The 23732-nt window shown below is 40.4% G+C and overlaps 2 protein-coding genes across 6 annotated transcripts in view; one reads left to right on the top strand and one right to left on the bottom strand.

Moving 5' to 3' along the window:
- The window catches only part of SPICE1 (spindle and centriole associated protein 1), a 178664-nt gene that overhangs the window by 103273 nt on the left and 51659 nt on the right, over window positions 1-23732 (bottom strand). The window lies entirely within an intron of this gene.
- The window catches only part of SIDT1 (SID1 transmembrane family member 1), a 90788-nt gene that overhangs the window by 17286 nt on the left and 49770 nt on the right, over window positions 1-23732 (top strand). For 3 of the 4 annotated variants that reach the window (XM_082460175.1, XM_082460174.1, XM_082460176.1), the window contains exons 2-4: window positions 11211-11332; window positions 12342-12512; window positions 22577-22622. In XM_082460175.1, the coding sequence (XP_082316301.1) occupies window positions 11211-11332; window positions 12342-12512; window positions 22577-22622 (339 nt within the window). The remainder of the gene's footprint in view (window positions 1-11210; window positions 11333-12341; window positions 12513-22576; window positions 22623-23732) is intronic. The other variant, XM_082460177.1, reaches the window with a different exon arrangement.

Below are 23732 nucleotides of genomic sequence, written 5' to 3'. Positions count from 1 at the left end.
TTTTCTGGTTAATTCCTACTCATCCTTTAGGAAGATATTCCCTGGAAAGTCTGTGCCATGCACTTCCACAGCAACTTGAATATTAATGCACTTGTTTGTTGAATTGGCATTCCATGTGTAAACCTGTGATCTCAGTGAGGGCAAAAAAGCTATGTCCACACTGCTTAGTAATGTATCTCCCATGCCCAGAACAATGCCTGGCACAGGGTGGGGAGTCAAATATTTATAGAATGAACAAAGTTCATCCTAAAGTAGCTAGAATCTAGACCATATATTGTTCTATATTCCTGGCCTGCCAATCATTACACCTCTCTTCACTGTTTTCCCATGTTTTTATTGGAATTGAAATGTTTAAAATAAAATTTAAATCATAAGCCAAAAGAGGAAAGAGTATATAAATGTATTTCTGTCCAGATTATTGTTGGCATAATGAAACTGGTGAGATGAGGGTCTGTAAAGCATGATTCTTGGGAAAGTGCTCTGAATTGTATTCATTTTTGTAATGCTGAGAATCTAAAAGAATAGGGAATAAATAGTTCCCAAGGGGGTAAACTGCTCTTTTCGATGAGATGAATGAGCTGTTCCAGGAAAGCTGGAAGCCAAGCTGCGAAAGGAAATTAATATCCTATGTGAGATGGGACTGCATAACCTTCTCCTCTGCCCGGGGGCAGTGGGCTTATAAATGTGTCTCCACACGTAGAAAAAAGACAGTCAATAACTGATTGATTGGTGAACGCGTGGGAGTGGAAAAGCACCGCCCCAACCCAGAGCCCGGGTGGGACAGCTCTGCCTTCTGCCCTGCCTGGTGCTCGGCAGGTCACAAAACACAGGGCACCCATAGTCTAGGGAGGTGGATAGTTTGGGTGTTACTGTTCCCATTCTACAGTTGAGGGAAACTGAGAATGTCCAAAGTCACCCAGATAGTAGACGTAGTGCCAGAAATAAAATCCAGTTCTATGTATCTTTCTGCCTTATAGCATAAGTTTACAGGAAGATGGTTTTCCAAGGCTACATCAGGCAGAGGGAATTTTAAACAGTCACATCAATAACTACAGGAATTACTTTAAAGCTTATCTTTAAAAAAAAAAAAGTATAACCTGTGATTAAAGCAGCTCAGTTCCCTGCAGTAGTTATAAAACTTGTGGGATGAAATGCTTCATTTACTAGGACTTTCCAGCCTCTAATAAGAAAAGGAGGGCTTCCATGGTGGCGCAGTGGTTGAGAATCTGCCTGCCAATGCAGGGGACACAGGTTCGATCCCTGGTCTGGGAAGATCCCACATGCCACAGAGCAACTGGGCCCGTGAGCCACAACTACTGAGCCTGCGCGTCTGGAGCCTGTGCTCCGCAACAAGAGAGGCCACGATAGTGAGAGGCCCGTGCACCGCGATGAAGAGTGGCCCCCGCTCGCTGCAACTAGAGAAAGCCCTCGCACAGAAACGAAGACCCAACACAGCCAAAATAAATAAATAAATTTATTAAAAAAAAAAGAAAAGAAAGAAAGAAAGGGATTCAGAACTGCAAGGCCACTTGGCTCCAGGGCAGCTGTTTTCATACAACAGTCACATAATGGACTCTCCCAGCAAGCCTTCCTTCATTCAGCATGAAGGCTCTTGGCAGGTGGGTACAAGTTGGAGATAAGCTGCTGGTCAGGGAAAGGTACAGATCTGTACCTGAATGGCTTTATTCCTCAAAAATTCTACAGATCTAATGTTATAGGTTGATTTATGTCCCCACCTCCAAAATATATGTTGAACTTCTAACCCCTGGGACCTGTAAATATGACCTTATTTGGAAGTAGGATCTTTGCAGATGTAATCAAATTAAGATGAGGTTATTAAGGTGGGCCCTAATCCGATGTGACTGAAATTCTTATAAGAAGAGGGAAATTTGGACACAGACATGCGCAGAGAATAGGACAGAATGTGAAACAGACACACAGAGAGAATACCGTGATGACAGAGGCATGAGTTGCAGTGATGCAGCTGCAAACCAAGGAACCTCAAGGATTGATCATCACCACCAGAAGCAGCAAGAGGCAAGAAAGGATTCTACCCAGACTCTCAGAGGGAGCGTGGCCTGGCTGATATCTCAATTTCAGACTTCTAGTCTCTGGAACTGTGAGAGAATACATTTCTGTTGTTTTAAGAACCCAGTTTGTGATACTTTCTTACGGCAGCCCTAGGAAACTCACACACCTAATAACACGGAATCTAGGCTGGCACATTACTGTCCAGTGCAGTACTAGCTTCATCTTCATATTTCTTTTCCAGGGAAGAGCAATGGAGAAATAAGTTATGTTAATCAGACCAAAGACAATGTAAAGTTTTCCAGCTGGCTGCGCGTGCACAAGGTGGGTGGGGAGGTGGGCAGGCTATAATCGGTGAAGTTAGTATAAGCAGGTCAAGCACTAGTAAGGACAGACTATATGAGAGTATGTTTTGGAGACTGTTTGCCACTTGCTTGAATAGCAAAGAAACTGTACAGGGAATCTCCTGGCAGTCCAGTGGTTAGGACTCAGCACTTTCACTGCCATGGCCCAGGTTCAATCCCTGGTCAGGGAACTAAGACCCTGCAAGCCACGTGGCCAAAAACAAAAACAAAGAACCTGTATAAAATGTATGAAATGAGGGTTGTTGCTCAGAAGTGGGCAAACACAAACGCCAGCACATCACGGCTTCTTGATGATGATGGTGATGAAATATTTCAGACACATAAACAAGTATAGAAAATAATATAACAAACACCAGTGTACCCACAACTCAGCTTAAGAAACAAGAAGACGATTGTAATTCCCTACTTACCTCCACCCATCCTCTTCCTTCATCCCCCAAAGTAACCATTTTAGGGAGACAGTTCTTCATAGGTCTCTTGATTTCTGCACATCTTACAGGAAGGCAATGACTGAAATTTTTCTACACTGTTCTTTCAAGGACATTTGTATAGTGAACACCTCAGAAAATAGAGATGGTGTCCCTCTCTGGGGCAAAGTTCAGGCAGGCTTTCTGCCCATGTTGTGACCAGACTAATAATGTACTTGCTTCTAACCCAGGAGTCTGGGTCTTCTATCAATATCTCTGAAACTGTGGCAACTGGGGCTAAGTCTGAGATCCTTCCAAGTTTTTGAAAACAATTGTCTTGAATTTGGTGCTTATTAATTCCATGTATATATCTTTTACCAAAGATAGATAGATATTATTTTACTAAAGATAGATAGATAGAAAGATAGACAGATATTATTGTTTTGTTTGTTTACAAAGTTTATGTAAATAGGATCATGCAACCTGCTCTTTCTCTTAATTTATCTTCTTCAGAGTTATCCACCCTGATCCATAATCTACTTCATTTCATTTCATTCTTATTCATGACCTTGTGTAAACTTAGGAGTGGAAATGCTGGGATGTAATGTGAAGTCGTCTTCAGCTTTAGTAGATATTGCCAGCTTGTTCTCTGAAATGGTTGTACCGAATAACATTCTCATAAGCAATATGCAAGAGTTCCTATTTCTCTCCATCCTTGTAAATGTGGTATTGTCATACTTTTGAGTCTTTACCTTTCTGATGAGTGTAAAATATTCTCATCTTTTCACATGTTCTTTGGTCAGTCTTCTCTTCAGTTGCTGTGTGCATCCTTTACCCATTTTTCTATTGGGTTATTGTGTTTTTCTATGAGTCTTCAAGATTCTTTATATATTCACAATACTGATATTTTGTCTGCTATATATGTACAAATAACATCTCCTATACCGTGGCTTGTCTCTCCCTTCATTTATGGTGTTTATATAGCTTCTTGATGTCACAGTAGAAGTCTACATCCACAATGGTGTTCAGTGGAGTCAGGGATTCAAAATGGTGATGATAACATGATCTGACCAAGCATTGTGTGGGGACTGGGCTGCAAGAAGCTTGGGTTCTAGTAATGATTCTTCCATAGCTGAGCATCCTTGGGGAAATCATATCACCTCTACGTCTCGGGCTCCTCCTCTGTAAATGGAACCTTTGGACTAGATGATCTCCCTGAGTCCCTTCCCAGATGCAAGGTTCTCTAACGCCATGAGTCAAGGTCATGTGCGCCAGGCAGGCAACAGCAGGACGTATGTGAACAATCCCAACTTCCCTATAACTTGGGAAGTAACCAACTAGCTTCTGTGTTTTTTACTCTGACTCTTCCACATGGGTAGCCACTTTGTCCTCTGGGGGCCCACAGCACCTGCTCACATTGCTACTATAATATCATCACATTATGCTTTTGATGATAACACCATCTGTCTCTCTGACTAGATGATGAGCTACTCAAGGACAGGGTTCCCTTTAGTATATCCTTAGCACCTCCCATAGCTCCTGACTCAGTGACTATTTGATGAATGATGGAGGGAGCATGGCACGGTAGGAAAGAGGGAAGGAAGGAAGGGAGGGAGGAAGGAAGGACAGACAGAAGGACCAAAGAACCTAAACACCCCCAAAATACACACCCAGTGAACATAACAGGGTTATTAAAACAGTTACCAAATAACATTTGTATGTGTTTGTAAAAAAAAATCGTTTCATAATGTTTGTAACATGAGGAAAAGGAACCATTAGCAAATACTATGGTAGCTATTTTACAAGTGGAATCAGTTTTTCAGGATCACACCAGAAAACAATGGTGTGCCTAAGAATGGAAACCAGTAATCTCTGATTCTTAATCTGATATTCCAATAAAGCCTACAGTCTCATTATTTTAGCAAAACCAAACTAGAATTTGAATTAAACTCATTTTCACCCTCTTTCTGCAACAGAACTCGATTATTTGTAATTTTGAACTTTTCCCTACTGACATGTTCTAAAAGATTAAAAAGGGACTCTCTAAGCTTTAAGACCTTTTGTAATTGTGATCTATATAATATCAGAGATGGGAGTACTTAAATAATTCTTCCCTCATAGTTATAATGCAATTCCCTGCTTGTAGTACCATAGGAAGAGAACAAGATATATGTAATAAAAGTGCTCTTGTTGTCATGATAACAGGAAGAAGCAACAGGAGGGAAAATCTTGGCTCTTAAGAGTAGTCTGGGGAGATTGGGATTGACATATATACACTAATAGGTATAAAATAGATAACTAATAAAACCTGCTGTATAAAAAAAATAAATAAAATAAAATTTAAAAACAACCAGTAGTCTGTTACCAGGTATCAGGGTCCATTATGTATTGTCAATACCTTCATTTAGTTTTGGCTTTACATGGCTGACTTCACTGCTGCAAATGTAATCCAACTTTCTCAGTTGCATATTGGCCTCTGGAAAAGCAAAGCAACATCTTAACAGGACTTTTTATCCTTTCCTGGGAGTGGTGCATTACTGCTCATCTTGAAAAACTGCTCAGTGTTTTCTATTTCCCACTCTAATGTATTTTTTTTGCAATTTATTATGCCAGTATCTCTGAGTTTTTTTATTATAATTAGTAAGATCATTATTAAATAATTTAAAAAACTAAGTGGGTTACAAGAGCCAGACCAGGAATAAAAGAGTGTGGAGATAAAGAGTGGAGTGGAGTAACAATCTGCCCTGCTCTGCTCCCAGCAGACCTCCTTCCTGCTGGCTCAGTTTCAGCCCCACCAGACACACTAGCTTCCAGACGTGCTAGTGACATTGGTGATCCCACGGTTGTGCATCTCATAATAATGGGCAGTTGGCAAGTTGCTGACAAATGGGGCCATCTACGAGATGGTTTCTTTGGAACAGTACTTCCCAAAGTGTGGGCTCCAATCCACATGTATCAGAATCCCCTAGCATGCTGTTAAAAACACATTATTTTTAAGTTCTACTCCAGAAATGATGAGGGGGGGTTTGAGAGATTCAAATGCTAAAAAGCCCACTAAAATTTGAGAATCACTGCCTTAGAGTGACATGTAAAACAAACAAACAAACAAAAAATGGAGGGAAATCCCTTCTGGAACTAAGTACCTAAGAAGGAAGGAGAAGACTGCAGCCTAGGTAACGAAAAGGGAAGCAGACAAGCAAAAGATGAAGCTGGCCTAGTTCACAGCTTTCCTTAGGTTTTTACCTCAGTTCTGACTGCTATAGATTTAAGCCAGACAAAAGTGTGCTCTAAACACATGTGCTGTAAGTTGGTGTTTGTGTTAAATGAACCTCAGAAGTGAGCCTGCTTCTAAGTTAATTCATTTTGCCAGCACCAGAGATGCCAAAGGTGAAGTTTTCAGCTTTGCAGAAGAGCCAGGCAAGTAAACTAAATGTTAGAATACTGAGAGGTCCACGTCCACAATGAGACACCACTTCACACCCACATAATTACGATCTAGAAGACAGACAATAATAAGTGCTGACAAGGATGTGGAGAAATTTGAAACTTTTACATTGCTGGTAATGTAAATTGCTGGAATGTAAAATGATGCACCTCTTTGGAAAACATTTTGACTGTTCCTCAAAAAGTTAAACATAAGAGTTACCATGTCACCCAGCAATTCTCCTCCTAGGTATACACTCAAAAGAACTGAAAACACTGTAAAGCACAGGGAACTCTACTCAGTACTCTATAAAGACCCATATGGGAAAAGAATCCAAAAAAAAAAAGAGTGGATATATGTATATGAATAACTGATTCACTTTGCTGTACACAACACTGTAAATCAACTATACTCCAACAAAAATTTTTTTAAAAAGAAAGAATTGAAAACACATGTTCACACAAGAACTTGTTTACAAATGTTTCATAGCAGCATTATTTGTAATAGCCAAAACGTAGAAACAACCAAAATTTCCATTAACTGAAGATTAAACAAACGTTGTATATTCATTCAATTAGAATATTATTGAGCAATAAACAGAAATGAAGTATTGACACATGCTACAACATGGAAGAACCTTGAAAACATTATGCTAAGTGAAATAAGCCAGACACAAGAGAGCATATTACATTATTCCACGTATATGAAATATCCTATGTGAAATAGGCAAATCCATAGAGAAGTTAAATTAGTGGTTACCAGGCACTGGGGGAGGAAGGGAATGAGGAGTGACTGGTAATGGGTACAGGGCTTCTTTTTGGGGTGATGAGAATATTCTGGAATTAGGTAGTGGTAATGGGTGCACAGCTCTGTGAATATACTAAAAACTACTGAATTATACACTTTAAGAGTGAGTTGTGTGGTATGTTATCTATATCTCAATTTTTTAAAGTGACCAAGAATAAAGGAATAAATCTGACTGCATGAAAAAGTGTTTTGTGGTTGTCTGTAGAAAAAGCTAGCTTCTATTTTCTTCTACTCACCCAGTACTTCTGACATCAGATTTATGGGTTTTCCACACATTAAGCAGTTTTGTGTGGGTGGGTATCCTACAATTCAATCCAGTTCTGACACTGTCTACCTGATGTTTGCATCACATCTCATAGGTTAAGGCTCAGTCCCACAAGACTGCCTCCCTCCCACTTCAGATGCTGATCACAAGTCCAGGCTATTACCTATGCTCTGACCAAACAGCTATACATCAGAGGTTCCCATGACCCCCTCCTCGGGTTTGATTAATTTGCTAGAGCAGCTCACAGAACTCAGGAATACAGTTTATTTACTAGATTACTATAGTATTATAGTAGGATATAACTATAAAAGGATATAACTTAGGATGAGCAATATAGAATAGGTGCATAGGGAAAAGTCCAAAAGTGTTCTGAGCACAGAAGCTTCTATCCCCATGGAGTTGGGTTGCTCCATCCTCCTGGTATATGGATGCATTCACCAACCTGGAAGTTCTCCAAACCTTGTATTTTAGGAATTTTTATGGAGGCTTCATCATTTGGGCATGATCAATTATTAACTCAATCTCCAGCCCCCTCCACTTCCTGGAGGATGGAGGTGGAACTGAAAGTTCCAATCTTCTAATCATGGCTAGGTCTTTTGGGTGACCAGCTCCCATACTGAAGTTATCCAGGAGCCCACCAAGAGTCTCTTCATTAGAACAAAAGAGACTCTTGTCACCCAGAAAATTCCAAAGGATTTAGGAGCTCTGTCAGCAGTCAGGAATAAGACCAAATATTAGAACAAAATATGCCACTAGTGCTCTTATCACTTAGAAAAATACAAGGGTTTTAGGAGCTCTGTTCCAGGAACTGGGGGCAAAGGCCATATTTCTATTATTTCACAGTGGTATTAATATGCTGTATAGAGGTAATCAGAGGCCACATGCCCCCACCCAAGAGAGGGACACCCACTTATTTGATGGGATGGGGACATATCAGGGAAGACATCCCAAACAAAGGACTTGAGTGATGAGAAGGATACTGAAAGGCCAATCACTGGGGACAGAGCCCTTTTGAGAAACAGCAAGTAATTGGCCATGTACGGGATTGGCAGGCAAAGAAACTAGAGAAGAAGGCAGTAATCAAGAAAAGCCCAGAGCAATTCAAATCAGTGCAGAAAAGATGGACTTGTTAATAGGTGGTGCTCGGACAACTGGAGAGCCATATTAAAAAAAAAGATGAAATTAAAATCATTCCTCATACCATATGTTAGTATTAATCATGAAGGGATAGGGATTTAAGTATTAAAAATATGATACTCTGGGCTTCCCTGGTGGCGCAGCGGTTGAGAGTCTGCCTGACAATGCAGGGGACACGGGTTCGAGCCCTGGTCTGGGAAGATCCCACGTGCCACGGAGCAGCTGGGCCCGTGAGCCACAATTACTGAGCCTGCGCGTCTGGAGCCTGTGCTCTGCAACAAGAGAGGCCGCGATAGTGAGAGGCCCATGCACCGTGATGAAGAGTGGCCCCTGCTTGCCACAACTGGAGAGAGCCCTCGCATAGAAACGAAGACCCAACAACACAGCCATAAATAAATAAATAAACAAATACTTTAAAAAAATATATGATACTAGAAGTATAAAGTACTAGAAGAAAATACAGGCCTCAGTAACCTGGAGTGGTGAAAACTTTCTTGACACTAATTCCAAATCCAAGGAAAAGATGGAGAAATGTATTTACTTGAATCTAGTCAAGCCTCTAGCTCTGACTGCCAGTTTACAGGAAATACAGGGGATAAAGGAACCTGTTCAATGACACCACAGGGTGCAGTCAGCAAAATCTAGTATGTGGGTGTTTCATGTTTGTACTGCTGCTTTGTGAGCTGTTTTCTTTAACAAATAAATGCCCAAAGGTGGGGGCGGGGGGGGGGGTTACCTTTAGATTAAAAGAGATTCAAAACACATATCAACCAAATGCAATATGTGGATCTTGTTTGTACTCAAAATTTAAAAACTGAAAAAAGCACAATTTTTTAAACAAATGAAGAAATTCAAACACTGTGTGGATATTGGGTGATTTTAAAGAATTATTATTAATTTTACTGAGTATGATAATGGTAATGTGTTATGTTAAAAAGAAGAGGCCTTATCCCTTAGAGGTATAGACTGAAATATTTACAGATGAAAAGGTATGATCTTTGGTATTTACTTTAAAACAATCCAAAAAGGATGTGTGTGGAAAATGGAAGGTGTAAATGAAAGACAATGGTACAATTTTTAATAATTATTAAAGCTGGATAAGTACATGAGGATTTATTATTCTATTCTATATTGTCATAAAAATACTATTCCCATTCCTTTGGAGGAAAATCTGAAAATTCCCAGAGCCACTGAAGGCCTTTTCAGCAGGAGAATGCCAAGATGAAATTGGCATCTGAGGGAGTATAGCCCTGGGGATAAGAAGACTAGATAAGGTGCTGTCAGGAAGGGTCACAGTGATAAAGGACTGGACTAGGAGTGTCATTGGTGGGGGAGGGGAGGATCTGGGTATGAACACTATGAAGAACTTGATGACCTATTGATGGAGAATGCTACAGAAGTAGGAATCAAGGATGACTCGGGCTCAGAATAATGGCTGTGTGGTGAGGCCATTCAAGAAGCAAGGAAATTCAGAAGAAATGAAAGTTAGGGGTGAAGGAAGTGACAGGTGCCACTTCAGACAGGTTGAGTTTGAGGTGCCTGTGGAACATCCAGAGCTTAGGAAAGAGGTCTGCACTAGAGACAGGGTGTTGGCAATGATCAGCTGCAGCATAATTTCCATGGAAACATGTAGAGCACAGGCACAAGAAAACGTTCCCTTCGTGAGCAAGCACTTCTTACCTAATTATAAATTAATCTTGGACGGTTTTAACATTAAAAAACTAAGTGTCTTAATCAAGAATGATATAAGAGATCCAAATAGTAATAATCTATGATTCCCATGCTATTCTGCTGCCTCTCAGTTTCCATTTTGCACATGTCATAGATCTTCAGGGTTTCACTGCAAGCCCTTCTTGTTTCAATTCTTTCCCCTAATAAGGGGTTTTCAAGAGAACACTAGGGCTTAAATTCATTAGGGGAAAAAAAATCTCATACGAAAGATCAACTTTTTCTTACTTTGCCTTTTTTCTATTGCCTATAGTATTATTTAAAAAAAAAAAACTGAAGGGAAACACCAAAACCATCTAGATCCAGGGGCACAATTCAATTTCCTGTCTTTTAAACAGCCATGATAGTGTTCAATCCTTGGGGTAACACATGTATTCAGAAGAAGCCACGGATCTGCTGATATAACAAAGCATTTAGTGTTGGGGATTGATCTATGCCTTGGAGCAGGGCAAAGAGAAGACTCTTCAGCCCCTATCGTATTTGTTGCTGGGGGAGCATCAGGCCATCTGCTAGACTTTACCACAATGTGGCAATAACATTTTGGTCTGAAGCACAGAATGATTTTCCAAACCAAAATTAAAGTTTGTTAGCAACTGAGGCACTTGTAGGTTTTTTTTTTTAAAGATATTTGTATATTTAGCATTTAGATAAGAAGAGAAGCACATCAACATCTTTCTTTTTCTGTTTGGGCTTATTCTCCTAATCTTGTGTTGACCGCCCAATTCAAACTCCTCAGCCTGCCATTTGAAACCTCCATAATTTGGCTTCACCCAAGACAACTTAAGTCAAAATTTTGAGGGTTGGACCCAGGCATCAGGTTTTTTTTTAATCTCCTCTGGTGATTTCATTGTGCAATCAGTGTCGAAACTGACTATGGTTACAATATGAATGAGGAGAAGACAGCTGGGATACTTGGAGTGTCTATGGTCAGCAGCAAACATATGAATTAAAGTTTTTCAGAGCTTCCAATGGCAGCTGTGATGTACCACGTCTGTGCGTGCGCGTGCGCGTGTGACTTGCATTTCCTCTCCCTCTGCCCTGGCTCGCAGGTGAATGCCGTGCGGGTGTATGTGAACAGCTCCTCCGAGAACCTCGACTACCCGGTCCTGGTCGTGGTTCGCCAGCAGAAAGAGGTGCTGTCCTGGCAGGTTCCTCTGCTCTTCCAAGGACTGTAAGTGGATATTTCCCCAACAGCTTCATTACCTTTGTTTTCTTTCAATGTGCTAGACCTTAATTGCTCTTTTCCCTAGTGAAAGGAGAAATCAGACATGCAGAATGTTGACATATTAGGCATGCTAAGTGCAAGCAGTTGTCGTGGTGCGTGCATTGACCGTTCAGCTCTGTTCAGTTTCTCTCCTCTTTGAGGTTCTGACAAGCACTCTGTCTAGATTTGTAGCACCTAGAAGAACGTTTAACATTTTAGTTCTACCCAGAATGTTCTGTTACTCTTGGTTGGTTAGCGGGTCATCCACCAAGGTCAGGGCTAGGTCCCACAGTCAACTTCAATGAGTGACACCTCCCCCAATTCTTCATAATGTTCACCGAGTGTACTTTCTTTATCCCATAATATTTATTGAGCGCTACTAAATGATAGATGCTGGGGATACAGTGGTGGAAGACAACAGCGAAATCCCTGCCTCGTGGAATCTATATTTTTGCAGGGGAAGCTGTATAAGGCACTAGAGCACTAACAAGAACAAACCAGAAGGCATGCAGACATGGGCACATAGTACAGTGTTAAATCATTTTTGAAGGTTAAGACATGTGAGGATTGAAATGCTGACTCTAATGCCCTGACTTGGACTCTGGGGCTTTCTTTATGTTCATTTAGCAAAAGCTTGAAGATTGGAAAAATGGAATCAACTGGTTGTTTTATCAGAACAGTTTTCCCTTCAAAATCTGATAATTTTCCTGACTGAATTAGGAGGATGATTTGGTACTGAAGACACCTAAGTGAACTGCTCAGCACTCAACAGCCCTCATATCTGTGTTATAATGTCACACAATGTGTGCCAAACACAGTAGCTCTAAAATTACTATCAGTAGGTCCAGTATGAAATTTTAAATATAAGGACTTGGAAAGAAGTTCAGGGAGAAGTGAAATGAGATGTTCCTTTCCCTTCTCATTCATTGAGTGTCTTTTCCTTCTCGCTGGCTTTTCTCTCCACTGGCTACTGCAGATACCAGAGGAGCTACAACTACCAGGAAGTGAGCCGCACCTTATGTCCCTCAGAAGCAACCAATGAAACAGGGCCTCTGGAGCAACTGATATTTGTAGATGTCGCATCCATGGCACCCCTGGGTGCCCAGTACAGACTGCTGGTTACCAAGATCAAGCACTTCCAGCTTCAGTAAGCGGGACTCCTTGTGGCCTTTCTCTGTTTGCTTGTCTGCTCTTCCTGACCTTGTCTGTGCTCAGTCCAGCTTCCTTCCTCCCAGATCAGCACTCCAGAAGGAAATCATCCACTTGGCCTATTGTCTTAGCAACTTCTGAACTCTCCTGTGCACAGCTGGGCAGCAGGGCCTTAATCTGTGTAAGGGGGAAGCAGTAGGGGACTGGAGCAGAGCAGAGGGAGGTGCACCTGATAGGTGTATCTGTTCCCGGGCATCTGTGAGGGCCCCCTCCTGTCTGTCGTCCAAGCAAGTGTGACATCCAAGCACTAGTGATGGGTACTTCTGTGTCACTCACCAGTGCCACTCTCCTGAAAGAAGTTTTGGTTTTGTTTTAAGGAAGATCTTAAGCTATTTTTCTTACCCTTATTACTATTCCAGTTTTCTCCTTCTGGTTAGGAATGTATACAGGTTGAAAATAATATGTTATGTGGCTTTGTGCGAAAACTTATGACTGTTTCCTCATTCTCCTTGCTCTACCATCCTTTGAAACCAAATCAGTCAGGATACAGCATCTCGAATTGTTTATATTAGACATGGAGTATAATAAATTCAGTGGAGGGCATTGTCTCTAAGGGATCTATTCTCTCCCAGAGTTAGTCACATAAAATATTGCATAAATCTGTGTGAAAATGTAAACAGAAAGGCTAAGATTATTCCTTAATAAGGACAGAAACTTCAGGGAGTTTCCTGCCCTATCCTACTCTAAGTTCAAGGTTTCTCAAGGGTTCAAACTATTCCCTCCCCTCTCAGTGTTTTAAATAAAATTTTTAAAAATATGTCATTAAATTGGTCATATTAAAATTTTAATTTGTACTCATCAAAAGGTATCATTAAGAGAACAAAAAGACAAGCCATAGACTAGAGAATATGTTTCCAACACTAACTAACAAAGGGCTCATATGCAGAATATATAAAGAACCCCTACAAATCAAAAAGAAAACACTGGCAAGCTTTTGGCTGCTGTCCCCAGTACCACCCACCCTTCCGTGGCTCTGGCTTCTTCTGGGCAAGAATCTTGGAGCCTATGAGTCTGAGCACTGCTCAGAGTGGGGGCTGGCACCCAGGTGGGTGCAAGGTTCAGACTCCGCTTCAGTGAAATAAATAGATTCTCTGAGGCAAAAATGAGGAGATCTCAGGAACAGAAACGATACTTGAGACTTTGACCTCTCACTAGAACTTTGGGACAGAGACAGAAGGTCTCAGAAGGGGAATCAATGTTTATATTTACCCAATGAAAATAAATGACATATAAATAGACTCAAATATGCCAAGTAAAAGACTAAGAATGTCAAATGGGATTTAGAAAAAAAGAAAGCTAAATATATGTTGCTTACAAGAGTACAATCTTTAAAAAGAATGTATAAATGTAAATAAAAGGATAGTAAAAGAAACACCATACTGATACTAAACAAAAGAAAGTTGATGTATTATATCACATTATACAAGATATTCCTTAATGCAAGAAACATTATTAGATATAGAGACATTCCGTATTTCTAAAATAATCGTTTACCAGGAAGACAAATTTAAATTCTAAATTTCTGTGTACCTAGTAATATCACTTCAAAATATACAAAGCAAAAATTGCAGAATGGGAAGAAGAAGTGTACAAATTCACAATCTTTGTGGTAGCCTTCTCTATAGCTAATAAAATAACAAACCAAAATTTTAAAATGTATGTACAGGGTTCCCCCACTGTGTGAAAGTAGAGTGTTCCTGTGAAACCTTTTATAAGCCAAATGATATTAAGCAAAGAAGCAATTACCTTAGGACACATCTTGCTAACAGATGCACAGAATAAGTTGAGATAAAGCACAGAGGTTCCCAGACACAATTCACAGCTATGGTGGCTTGATGCTGAGATGCTGAGTGTAGTTCCAGGGAAGGCGGTGGCGGTGCCACTCTCACCGCTCAGGGTGCACACTGCAAAACAAACGCTGAGCACTGTTTTCGCTTTTCATCTTTTTTCATAAAAGCAAAAATCTTCAGATTTCTTTCAGTTAGTGAAAACAGATACTAAGGTAGCAAGTTGGCATAAAGCGAATTTTCAAAAAGTGAAGGATAGCGGTATGTAGTACCTAGAACAAATATTGGCAAACCATGGCCCACATACTAGCCAATGGTTTTTGTAAATAAAGTTTTATTGGAACATAGCCCTACCCATTCATTTACATATTGTCTCTGGCTGCTTTCATACTACAATGGCATAGTTGAGTAGTTGGGACACAGAAATTATGGCCTGCAAGCCTAAAGTATTTACTATCTGGCCCTTTTAGAAAAAATTTGCCAACACCTGCTATAAAAGAGCAGATCAACATGATTAACAAACTTGAGCTAATTAATGTATTTTGAAAACTGCATCTCAAAATGATAGGATGCCTAATCTTTAGAAAATATACATATCCAAACTTCTGGGATGCAACTAAAGCACTGCTTACAGGAAAATGTATAGCTTCAAATGTATATGTCAGAAAAGACAAATGGCTGAAAATCATTGTGTTAAGTATCCATTCTAAGAAGTTAGAAAAAGAACTGAAAATAAAATTCAAAGAAAGGTAAGTAAGTACTAAAATAAGAGCACAAAACAATGAAATAGAGAACAAATTAACAATGGACAAAATCAACCAAACCACAGGTCAACTATTTAAAATGACTAGTATTATTTTTATAATTGTTTTCTAAAAAATAAAAAAGACAGGCAAGCTCACTGGAAAAAAAATAGGCAAGAGACTTAAACAGACACTTTACCAAAGAAACTATACAAATGGTCCAAAAACATAACCTCATCAGCTGTCAGAAATGCAAATTAAAACCATAATGAGATTCCACTGCACCTACCAAACTGCTATACTTTGAAAGGACTGACAACGCAGTTCCGCTCCTAGTTATATACCCATCTCCTAGATACATAATTGTGCTGTTCATTCGAGGAATATCACACAACAATAAAAACAAACTATTTTTGTACCTAACAACATGAATAAATCTCACAAACAAAATGTTGAGCAAAAGAAGCCAGACAAAAGGAATACACACTGTTTGATTCCATTTATATAAAGTTTAAAAACAGGTGAAACTATTCTGTAATGTTAGAAGTTAGGACAGTGGTACTGTCGGGGAGGAAAGAAGTACATGGCTATGTTTACTTAGTGAGAATTCTTTCAGATATATACTTATGACTTGTTATCTATATGTTTGTTACACTTCAATAAAAAGATTAATTTTTTAAAAATAAGAATATTTTAGAATATTTACATACTACTTTTTTGCAGCTTATTTTTCTGGTCAGAATGTTCTGCTCTATTATAAAGCTCTCCTTAAATTTTCCAAGGCAGTTTATTCTGAAGTCTGTAGCCAGTGGAGTTGCTGATATGAATCAAATATTTATCTTGGTCCTCTCTACACCCCTTGACAGTGTATACCCATAAATACAGATGGACAGATAGATTAATGAATGGTCAGAAGGATGGTGAAGTAGTTACAGCATTTTTTTCCAAGTCCCTCCGTTAATTTTGGTGTAGAAAAAAGTGATGTGATAATTTCAAGAGCAAAGAACCACCCCCCCAAAAAAGGCAGAAAAAGATCAATTATATGAGTCTCTAGGAGGGAGGTTTGAGCATTATAGTATATATATTTTTAAGGTTCTCCAAGTGATTCTAATGTGCAGCAGAGTTGAGAACAACTACCTTTAAGCAATTTCTAAATGTGGTGCTTGTGTTTAATTGTTTTAATAACTAAATTTATTTGTGATATTAAACAGTATGGGAATTCGTGCTCATAATTTGAAGGAGGTGGCAGCACATTACCCGAACGGAGTGCATTTTGAACTTTGGAGAACCCCTGCATTTACTAATTGGTCTCTGTGTGTCTGACCTGTCGCTGTCACCTGGTAGTAGTGTACTTGAATTCTAGGGCTGGTATCTGTGAGGCTAATTAGACCCTTTGGAGAACTGAATTCTGTGAAACTGAAGCCATAAGGTCACAACTCTGTGAGAGGGTTATTGAATGATACGCATGTGGTGAAACTACAAGTCTATTCCCTCATATTGTTTTCTGTTTCCGCCTCTCACAATGTGACCTGACCTCGGCAACCAGACATGCAGAGCATTTCAAAATGCACACAGTTACCAGGGGTTTTATGCGAATAAGATAAGCCCGAGAAGAGATGGTAACTGAGATATATGTGTCTCTTCCTCCCTGGCTCTGGATTGTCCCACACCAGCCTTGCTGGAAACTCAGAAATCCAGAGGATGATGGTAACAGGCAAGAGCTGAGCAGTGTGGGGAGATCTGAACTCAGGTATTGAGAGAAACACTGAAGAACTAACTCAAATTTCCCAACATTGCAGTTTCTGTTGTATGTTTTTCAGTGGCAGGCTACAAATGTTGTTTTTTTTTTCTAGAACCATAAATTTTAAGAATAGAAGGAACTTTGGGAATTGAATCCACTCATTTCATTTTTACAGATGAGCAAACTGATGCCCAGAGAGGTTAAGTGATTTGTCCAAACTCACACAGCCAGGAAAGGACAAAATCAAAATTAGATTCGAGCTCTGACTTGCAGTTCTGAGCTGTTCCCACTATACCATGCTATTTCTACTTTCTGTTTAACACTGTCCTCCTAATTTTTGTTGCCCTAAGTATGTTTCTCAATTCCATGAAGCATTTATTTATTTAAATCCAGCTTAAAAAATTAACTTCTGCCTTAAAGCATTACTCCTTGCCGTCTTAGCTCTCCCCAACCTGCCTCCACACATGCACATATATCAGCTTTGCCCCTACTCCTTCTCCCAGACCCCATTGCCCTGGCACTCAGTGCTGCAGAGTGTGAAGTTGCAGATAGGGACGAGCAGGAGGCTGCAGGAACAGGCAGGCACCTGATCCTGGGGTGGGAGGCGCTTGGAAGGGCTGTTGGGAATTCTCTGGTGGTCCAGTGATTAGGACTCCCTGCTTTCACTGCCGTGGGCCTGGGTTCAATCTCACAAGCCATGTGGCTCGGCCAAAAAAAAAAAAAAGATATTCCCAAGAATGGAAAATGCATGACAGATAGATAGTTTAAAAAGAAAAAGAAAGAAATTTAGACAGTTGTCTATGTTGTGATATTTGTATGGATAATGGATTTGAGCGGGACTAGACTGGATGCAGAGAAATTAGAAGGCTGATGCCGTGGTCAAGATAAATAATGAAATGAACTGAAGAATTGAGAGGTGAAGTTGACAAAACTTGATTGGATATTCAGGGTAAGGGAAATGGGAGAGTCTAGGATGATCATCTAACTTGTAGATGGTGGTGCCCCTAAGAGAAAATGAGAATTTTGAGGAGGGAAGGAAAAGATGGTAAGTTCACTTTGGGACATGTTGAACTTGAAGTGCAGTGCCTGGCAGAGTGTTGAACTTATACAGCACGATGCTCAGGAGAGAGGGCTGAGCGACAGAGAGGCCACTGAGTAGAAGCTTCAGGAAGGCTGGTCCATATGGTGCCTGAGGTGGAGTTACAGGAGGTAAGGGGAGAAACAGGCAGTACCCAGTCCTTGATCTTTGAGATATTTTTGCTGCACCAGGCAGTTTAGACTTCATCTTTAAGGTTATGGGAGCCACTAAAAGATTTTAAGCAACAGAATATCCTGAACAGGTCTGATTTTTGAGATGACTTTAGTAGCCGTGTAGAAGATGAACTGGAGAGGAGAGGGTAGAGGCATGTAGACAAATAAAAAGTTTGAACAGAGAAGAATTAAAAAATTATTAGGACCTGAACATATCATGGCAGCAACAAAGTTGTAAGGGAGAAAAAGAGTCAAGTAATACACATGGGGATAATTCACAGATTCAAAAAATACATGTGGCAGAATCAAAAATATAGTCTTACATGAGTACTTGAAGCCTTCAACCCTCCTCTAGCCTTCTAAGTAGGGATCTTGAGTCTTTGTTTTGAGAGAGAGTTCTGAGTGCGATAGCTCAGCTACTATGCTGTGAAAAGTAATAGAGTTTTGAGGAAATGGATGAGTAAAGAGGCTTTTAGACCATTTTGCTATATGTCATCCTATGTAATGGCCCTTTGGTATTTTGGGGTAGAGTACAGTAATGATTTACATTGTTTTTCAGTTGTTTTTTTTTCTTATTGGATGCTCTACTGAGCAAAGACAGTGCTTCAGGTGGGAGCAGGTGCATCCAGGTTACATTTACACTAATAGAATCAGTAAGACTTGGTGAGCAGTCAGCTGTGGAAGGGATACAAAGGGAATCCAAGACAACTCCAACAATGATGTCAGAAGTCAGGTGAGGCTTATCGACAGACGTGGCAGGTCAGGGTCAGGGAAAGGGGAGTACATTCCATTTTGATCATATGGAGTTTGAGATGCTTGAGGGCCGGTGAAGTGCAGAAGCCCAGCAGAGAAACACTCTTCTGTGACTGGAGCTCAGGAGATAGCCCTGGGCTGGACATGGAAACTTGTGATTCACTAGCATTGTTGTGGTTTTGGTGGCAACTGAATATTTATATATATGGATTTTATGGCAATTATAATATATATAATTATACATATATGAATGAAGATGTATGTGGCTAAGGAAAACGAGGAGATCAAGAACAGGACTGTGGGTCACCTTCTCATATAAGGGATGGTCTGAGAAATAGGAGCTCTCAGAAGAAGCTGAGTCGGCATAGTCAGATGTGTGGAAGAAAACCCAGGAAAGCAGGGGTCACAGAGCCCACGGGAGGAAGTTCTAAGACAGAGGAAGTGGCAGTCAGTGTCAGCTGTCACAGGCAGGTAAAGAAAGTTAGGGACTAAGTCACTGGATTTAGCTACAAGGAGGTGACGGGCAACCTCAGGGAGATGCTGGAAAAAGAATCCTGACAGCAGTGGGGAGAGGAAAGAATGAATGAGGGATGGGAACAGAGCACTCTTTGAAGAGGCTGGTTGTGAAGGAGAAGAAGGATACAGAATGACATCAAAGGAGAGAAATTTGGGGAAGAGAGGGCAATTTTGGGGGGTGCTTTTGTTTGTTATTTATTTTGAAAATGGTTGAGACTAGAGTATATTTATAAACCAAGGAGTAGAAAGGCAGATAAAATTTATAGGAGAGTTGGATTTTTGTAGAAGCAGCGTCCCAGAGGAGGGAAGAAAAGACAGGATTTAGCACATGCGTGGAGAGTTTATACTTCAACCAGAGCCTTGAGGTGGAGGGTTACAGATGATGGAGGGTTAGGGAAAGATTTGGGATAAGCAAAGGCAGTTCATGACAGATGGCAGTAAGGAGATAACAGGAAATGATACTCTGAAGTCCATAGTCCAAGTGAATAACCAGTGTAATTTCCTTTGACAAAGTGAGGGTTTTGAACGCTCACCGTGCTCTGGGCTAGGGGCTTGCTGTCAGATGAATATGATGCCCTGAATCTCACAGTCCTCTCTGTACTCACCTCAAAAACGACTTAGTTTTTGTCTCTGCCTGTCTTTCCACTTACCCTTTCTTCCCATCCCCCCCTCCTTTTCCTTCTGTTTTATTACTCTCCTGTAGATATTTCTCCCCCTTCTCCCTCCCTTCCCCATGGGCCCTTTCCTCCCTCTTCTCCTGTCTCCCTTCCCTGCACACCCATCTCTCTTGACTCCTCTGTTCCTTTTCTCTTTCCCTCTCCCTCAAACTAGCCAAAATGAGGAAACAAAATTAGCTTTTGGGTTTTCTTATTTATTGAATAAACTTTTGTTTCCTGTGTTTAATTTTTTCAAATAAGTCAAAAATTGTGTACTTCCTTCTCTAAAACTAAATCTCAATCAGATTTGTTCTGTTGCTTAATGACACCTGATAAAATAAACCTTCCTCACCTCCACTGAGGCCCATGGGGAAGGAAACAGAACCTTTCATCTGCAACAGGCACCATGGTTATTTTGTTCACACTGTTGACTCCATGAGAAAGAGAAGACTTAAATGTGATAGCCTTAAAGAAAATAAAGTGTTTTCAAAGTTTGTATGTGTTGTACTAGTAAAGCAAACATAAAGAACAAGAAAAAAAAAACCCAGAAAATTCCTATCAATGTCCACACATTCAATGTTATAACTGGAATTCACGTGACAGGGGAGAATTTAAAAACAAATTGCTGGCCAAAGAAAACTGTTTGCTTCTGGAATCTTACACTGTCTGTTGCCAGCCAAGAAAATCACTCTCCTCTTCGTTCCCCTGACCTGGCAACAAACAGAATTGAGGGCCCCCTGTTGCCCTGGTAACAGCAGATGACACTCCCCACACGCTGAGAGCCACACACAGCACCGCCGGTCCAGACTCTGGCTGTGGAATCTCAGGAGCACACACACAACTGGATTTGACACTGACTTTGGTTTCTTTAGGTGACTTAAGATCACGAGTTATTAACCATATGTCAGCAGAACCAATCCTTGACTCTAATGATGATTTCTATTGAGAGTGAATATATACAAATTGTATCCATTGCTAAATTCTGAGCCTCGTCTGCTGAGAGCCTGAATTGTTCGTCATTACCTTTAGAAATAGTGCTCAAATTTTATGACTTCTAAACAACACCTCCAATTATAAACTTCATGCTTAAATGTCCTGACATACCCTTTCTAAAGGAATCTTTAATAAAAATTTTAAACTATTTAATTTTTATAAAAGGAAAATTAGGAGTGGAGAGAAAGACTCCTTAGCACTGGGGGATTAAGCTGGGGAAGGACCCCAGAAGAAGTTCAGGTTCAGGTTCCCAGAAGTGCAGGTCACATTGGACAGTTGGGATCATGACATTCCCCAGACACAGGCATTGAGAGTGCAGTGGGCATGTGTGAGTGATCTTCACAACTAAAAATGAGGCAAGAACCAGAAAGAACAAAAGCCCCAAACAGCCCTTACATGACTACAGAGAAGACCAAATTTCTCTTTGTTTTCCAGTCTCTTGAACTGTTCACATATGTTCCTTCCAATAGCGCTCTACGCTACAGATGTATGGTTCCCACATGCTCCTCACACTCTGCTTTCCTCAGTGCTGGATCATTTCTGTCTTTCACAGAAGAATGAAAATATCTAATAAAATATCTAATAAAATAATTCACAGCAAATTAGTAATTGGAGAGAAAATAACTTCATTATATTCTTTTGGCGGTATGTGCATTTTAAGAAGGGTCTTAGAAGGCAATGCCTAACCCAAAGAGGACACAACCTTGGAGGGAAATGTAGACGACTGGGGGTGCTTGGGGGCAGGAAGAGTATATGCTCCTATCCCTAGAGACCCTCCCATGGTGATTATCTATCCACCACATTTTTTTTTTTTAATTTATTTATTTATATTTATTTTTGGCTGTGTTGGGTCTTCGTTTACTGTGCGAGGGCTTTCTCCAGTTGCGGAGAGCGGGGGCCACTCTTCATCGCGGTGCGCGGGCCTCTCTCTGTCGCGGCCTCTCTTGTTGCAGAGCACAGGCTCCAGAGGCGCAGGCTCAGTAGTTGTGGCTCACGGGCTTAGTTGCTCCACGGCATGTGGGATCTTCCCAGACCAGGGCTCGAACCCGTGTCCCCTGCATTGGCAGGCAGATTCTTAACCACTGCGCCACCAGGGAAGCCCTCCACCACATTTTTTAAAAAGTGATCTTTTGCCATGGATACATCAAAATTTTGAAGTGCTATCTGAATTATGCAAATGAACCTCAAACCTTCTTTTCCTCTCTCTTCCAGACCACTTCTGATACCTAAACCCTGTACTTGATTGTAAAATCTTAAGAGAATCCAAAGACAACTGTGTCTATAAAAGTCAACAAAGTACTTACTTGTATAGGTATGACTTCATGGGTTTACAAAGACATAAAATTGATCCCTTCCCCAATTTGATCATTCTTGAGAGTTGAAACCACCAAGTTCCCATGCAGCGTACTTTGTCACTTTTATGGGCCCGGAACTCCTTTCTCAAAGGGTAGGGTTTTCCTTGCATCTAGTTTAAGATTTTTTTTAATAAATAATTTTTGCTTGCTAACTTATGCTTTTCTTTCACTTTTCCCACTTCCCCCTCTCCCTCTGATATTTCTCAGGACAAACGTTGCCTTTCACTTCACTGCCAGTCCCTCTCAACCCCAGGTAAGTGAAGGGCTTTAAGTTTATCATGATTCTTCCTGTTGGTGTTACCCAAAGAAACCATGGTAACAGGTAGAGTTAGCATGTGACGTTACCCTTGATCTTTCACAACATGAGCTATATTTGTACTTTTGGAATGTTGTTCATGTAACTGGGATTTTAGACATACCTTTAACCTTATCACTTGAATTGGTGTAAAATGGGAGGCATGAAGTATTTGCAGATGTTCCTTGGCTCAACCTTCATTCATAAAATTGTGGGCCTATTATATACCAAGTACAGTGTTAGACTGTACTAGGTGTCAGGGATAGAAGGATGAAGAAGAGACAGGTGCAACTTCTGCCCTCACGGACCTTATAATCAGGATGGGGGTGGGGAGACAGAGAGTGGAAGACCACCACTAAACAGATACAAAAATAATCAATTGATCTGAAAGTACAATAAAAATGAGACAGATTTTAATTTCTACAGTGTTATGGGTAAAATTAATTAGTTTCTCCTGTCATTAAGAAAGAACAGGAATGCTGACAAAAATTATTAGAAGAATTAGATATCTGTGGTGTGCTCTCCATTAGGCCTTAATCATAAACAGACTAAATAGATGAAAACTTTGATTGACTCAGGCTGCTTTTCTGGTGACACTTCTAGCTACCTTCCTTTTTCCTTTCATAGCTTCTGAAAGAGTGAAGTTTATGCAATAGCAAGTTTAAAACAGATTTATTTAATGTCCTGATATTTATTATAAGTCTTCTGTAGGCTGTAATGCAACTTTGTCAAAAATGGCCTTGGATAAACTGTACTAAAACTGGGATTAACATCTTATATGGATAACGTTGTAAATCTGTTACAACCACTTGTGAGCTGGTGGATATTTAACAACTGGTTCTTAGAGTGAAAGCCCTGTTTTGTAGCGTTTGCCCGTTTCTGCAGTATAAATACCTCCACTCTGGCGGATTTCAAGCTGCCAGCGTGACATCATTGAACACAGAGTTTGGAATCGATGTGCACAATCAGCTCCCCAGACCTGCAAGAGCCAACTCCAGCACACCTTGAAGAGTTAAATTTCCCATCAGTGAAAGCCTCCACAGTGCATATATGCTGCCACCCACTGAC

The sequence above is a fragment of the Balaenoptera physalus genome (genome assembly GCF_965194825.1).
Source record: "Balaenoptera physalus genome assembly, chromosome: 4".
Classification (NCBI taxonomy): Eukaryota; Metazoa; Chordata; class Mammalia; order Artiodactyla; family Balaenopteridae; genus Balaenoptera; species Balaenoptera physalus.
This window is presented reverse-complemented; position numbering and strand designations above follow the sequence as displayed.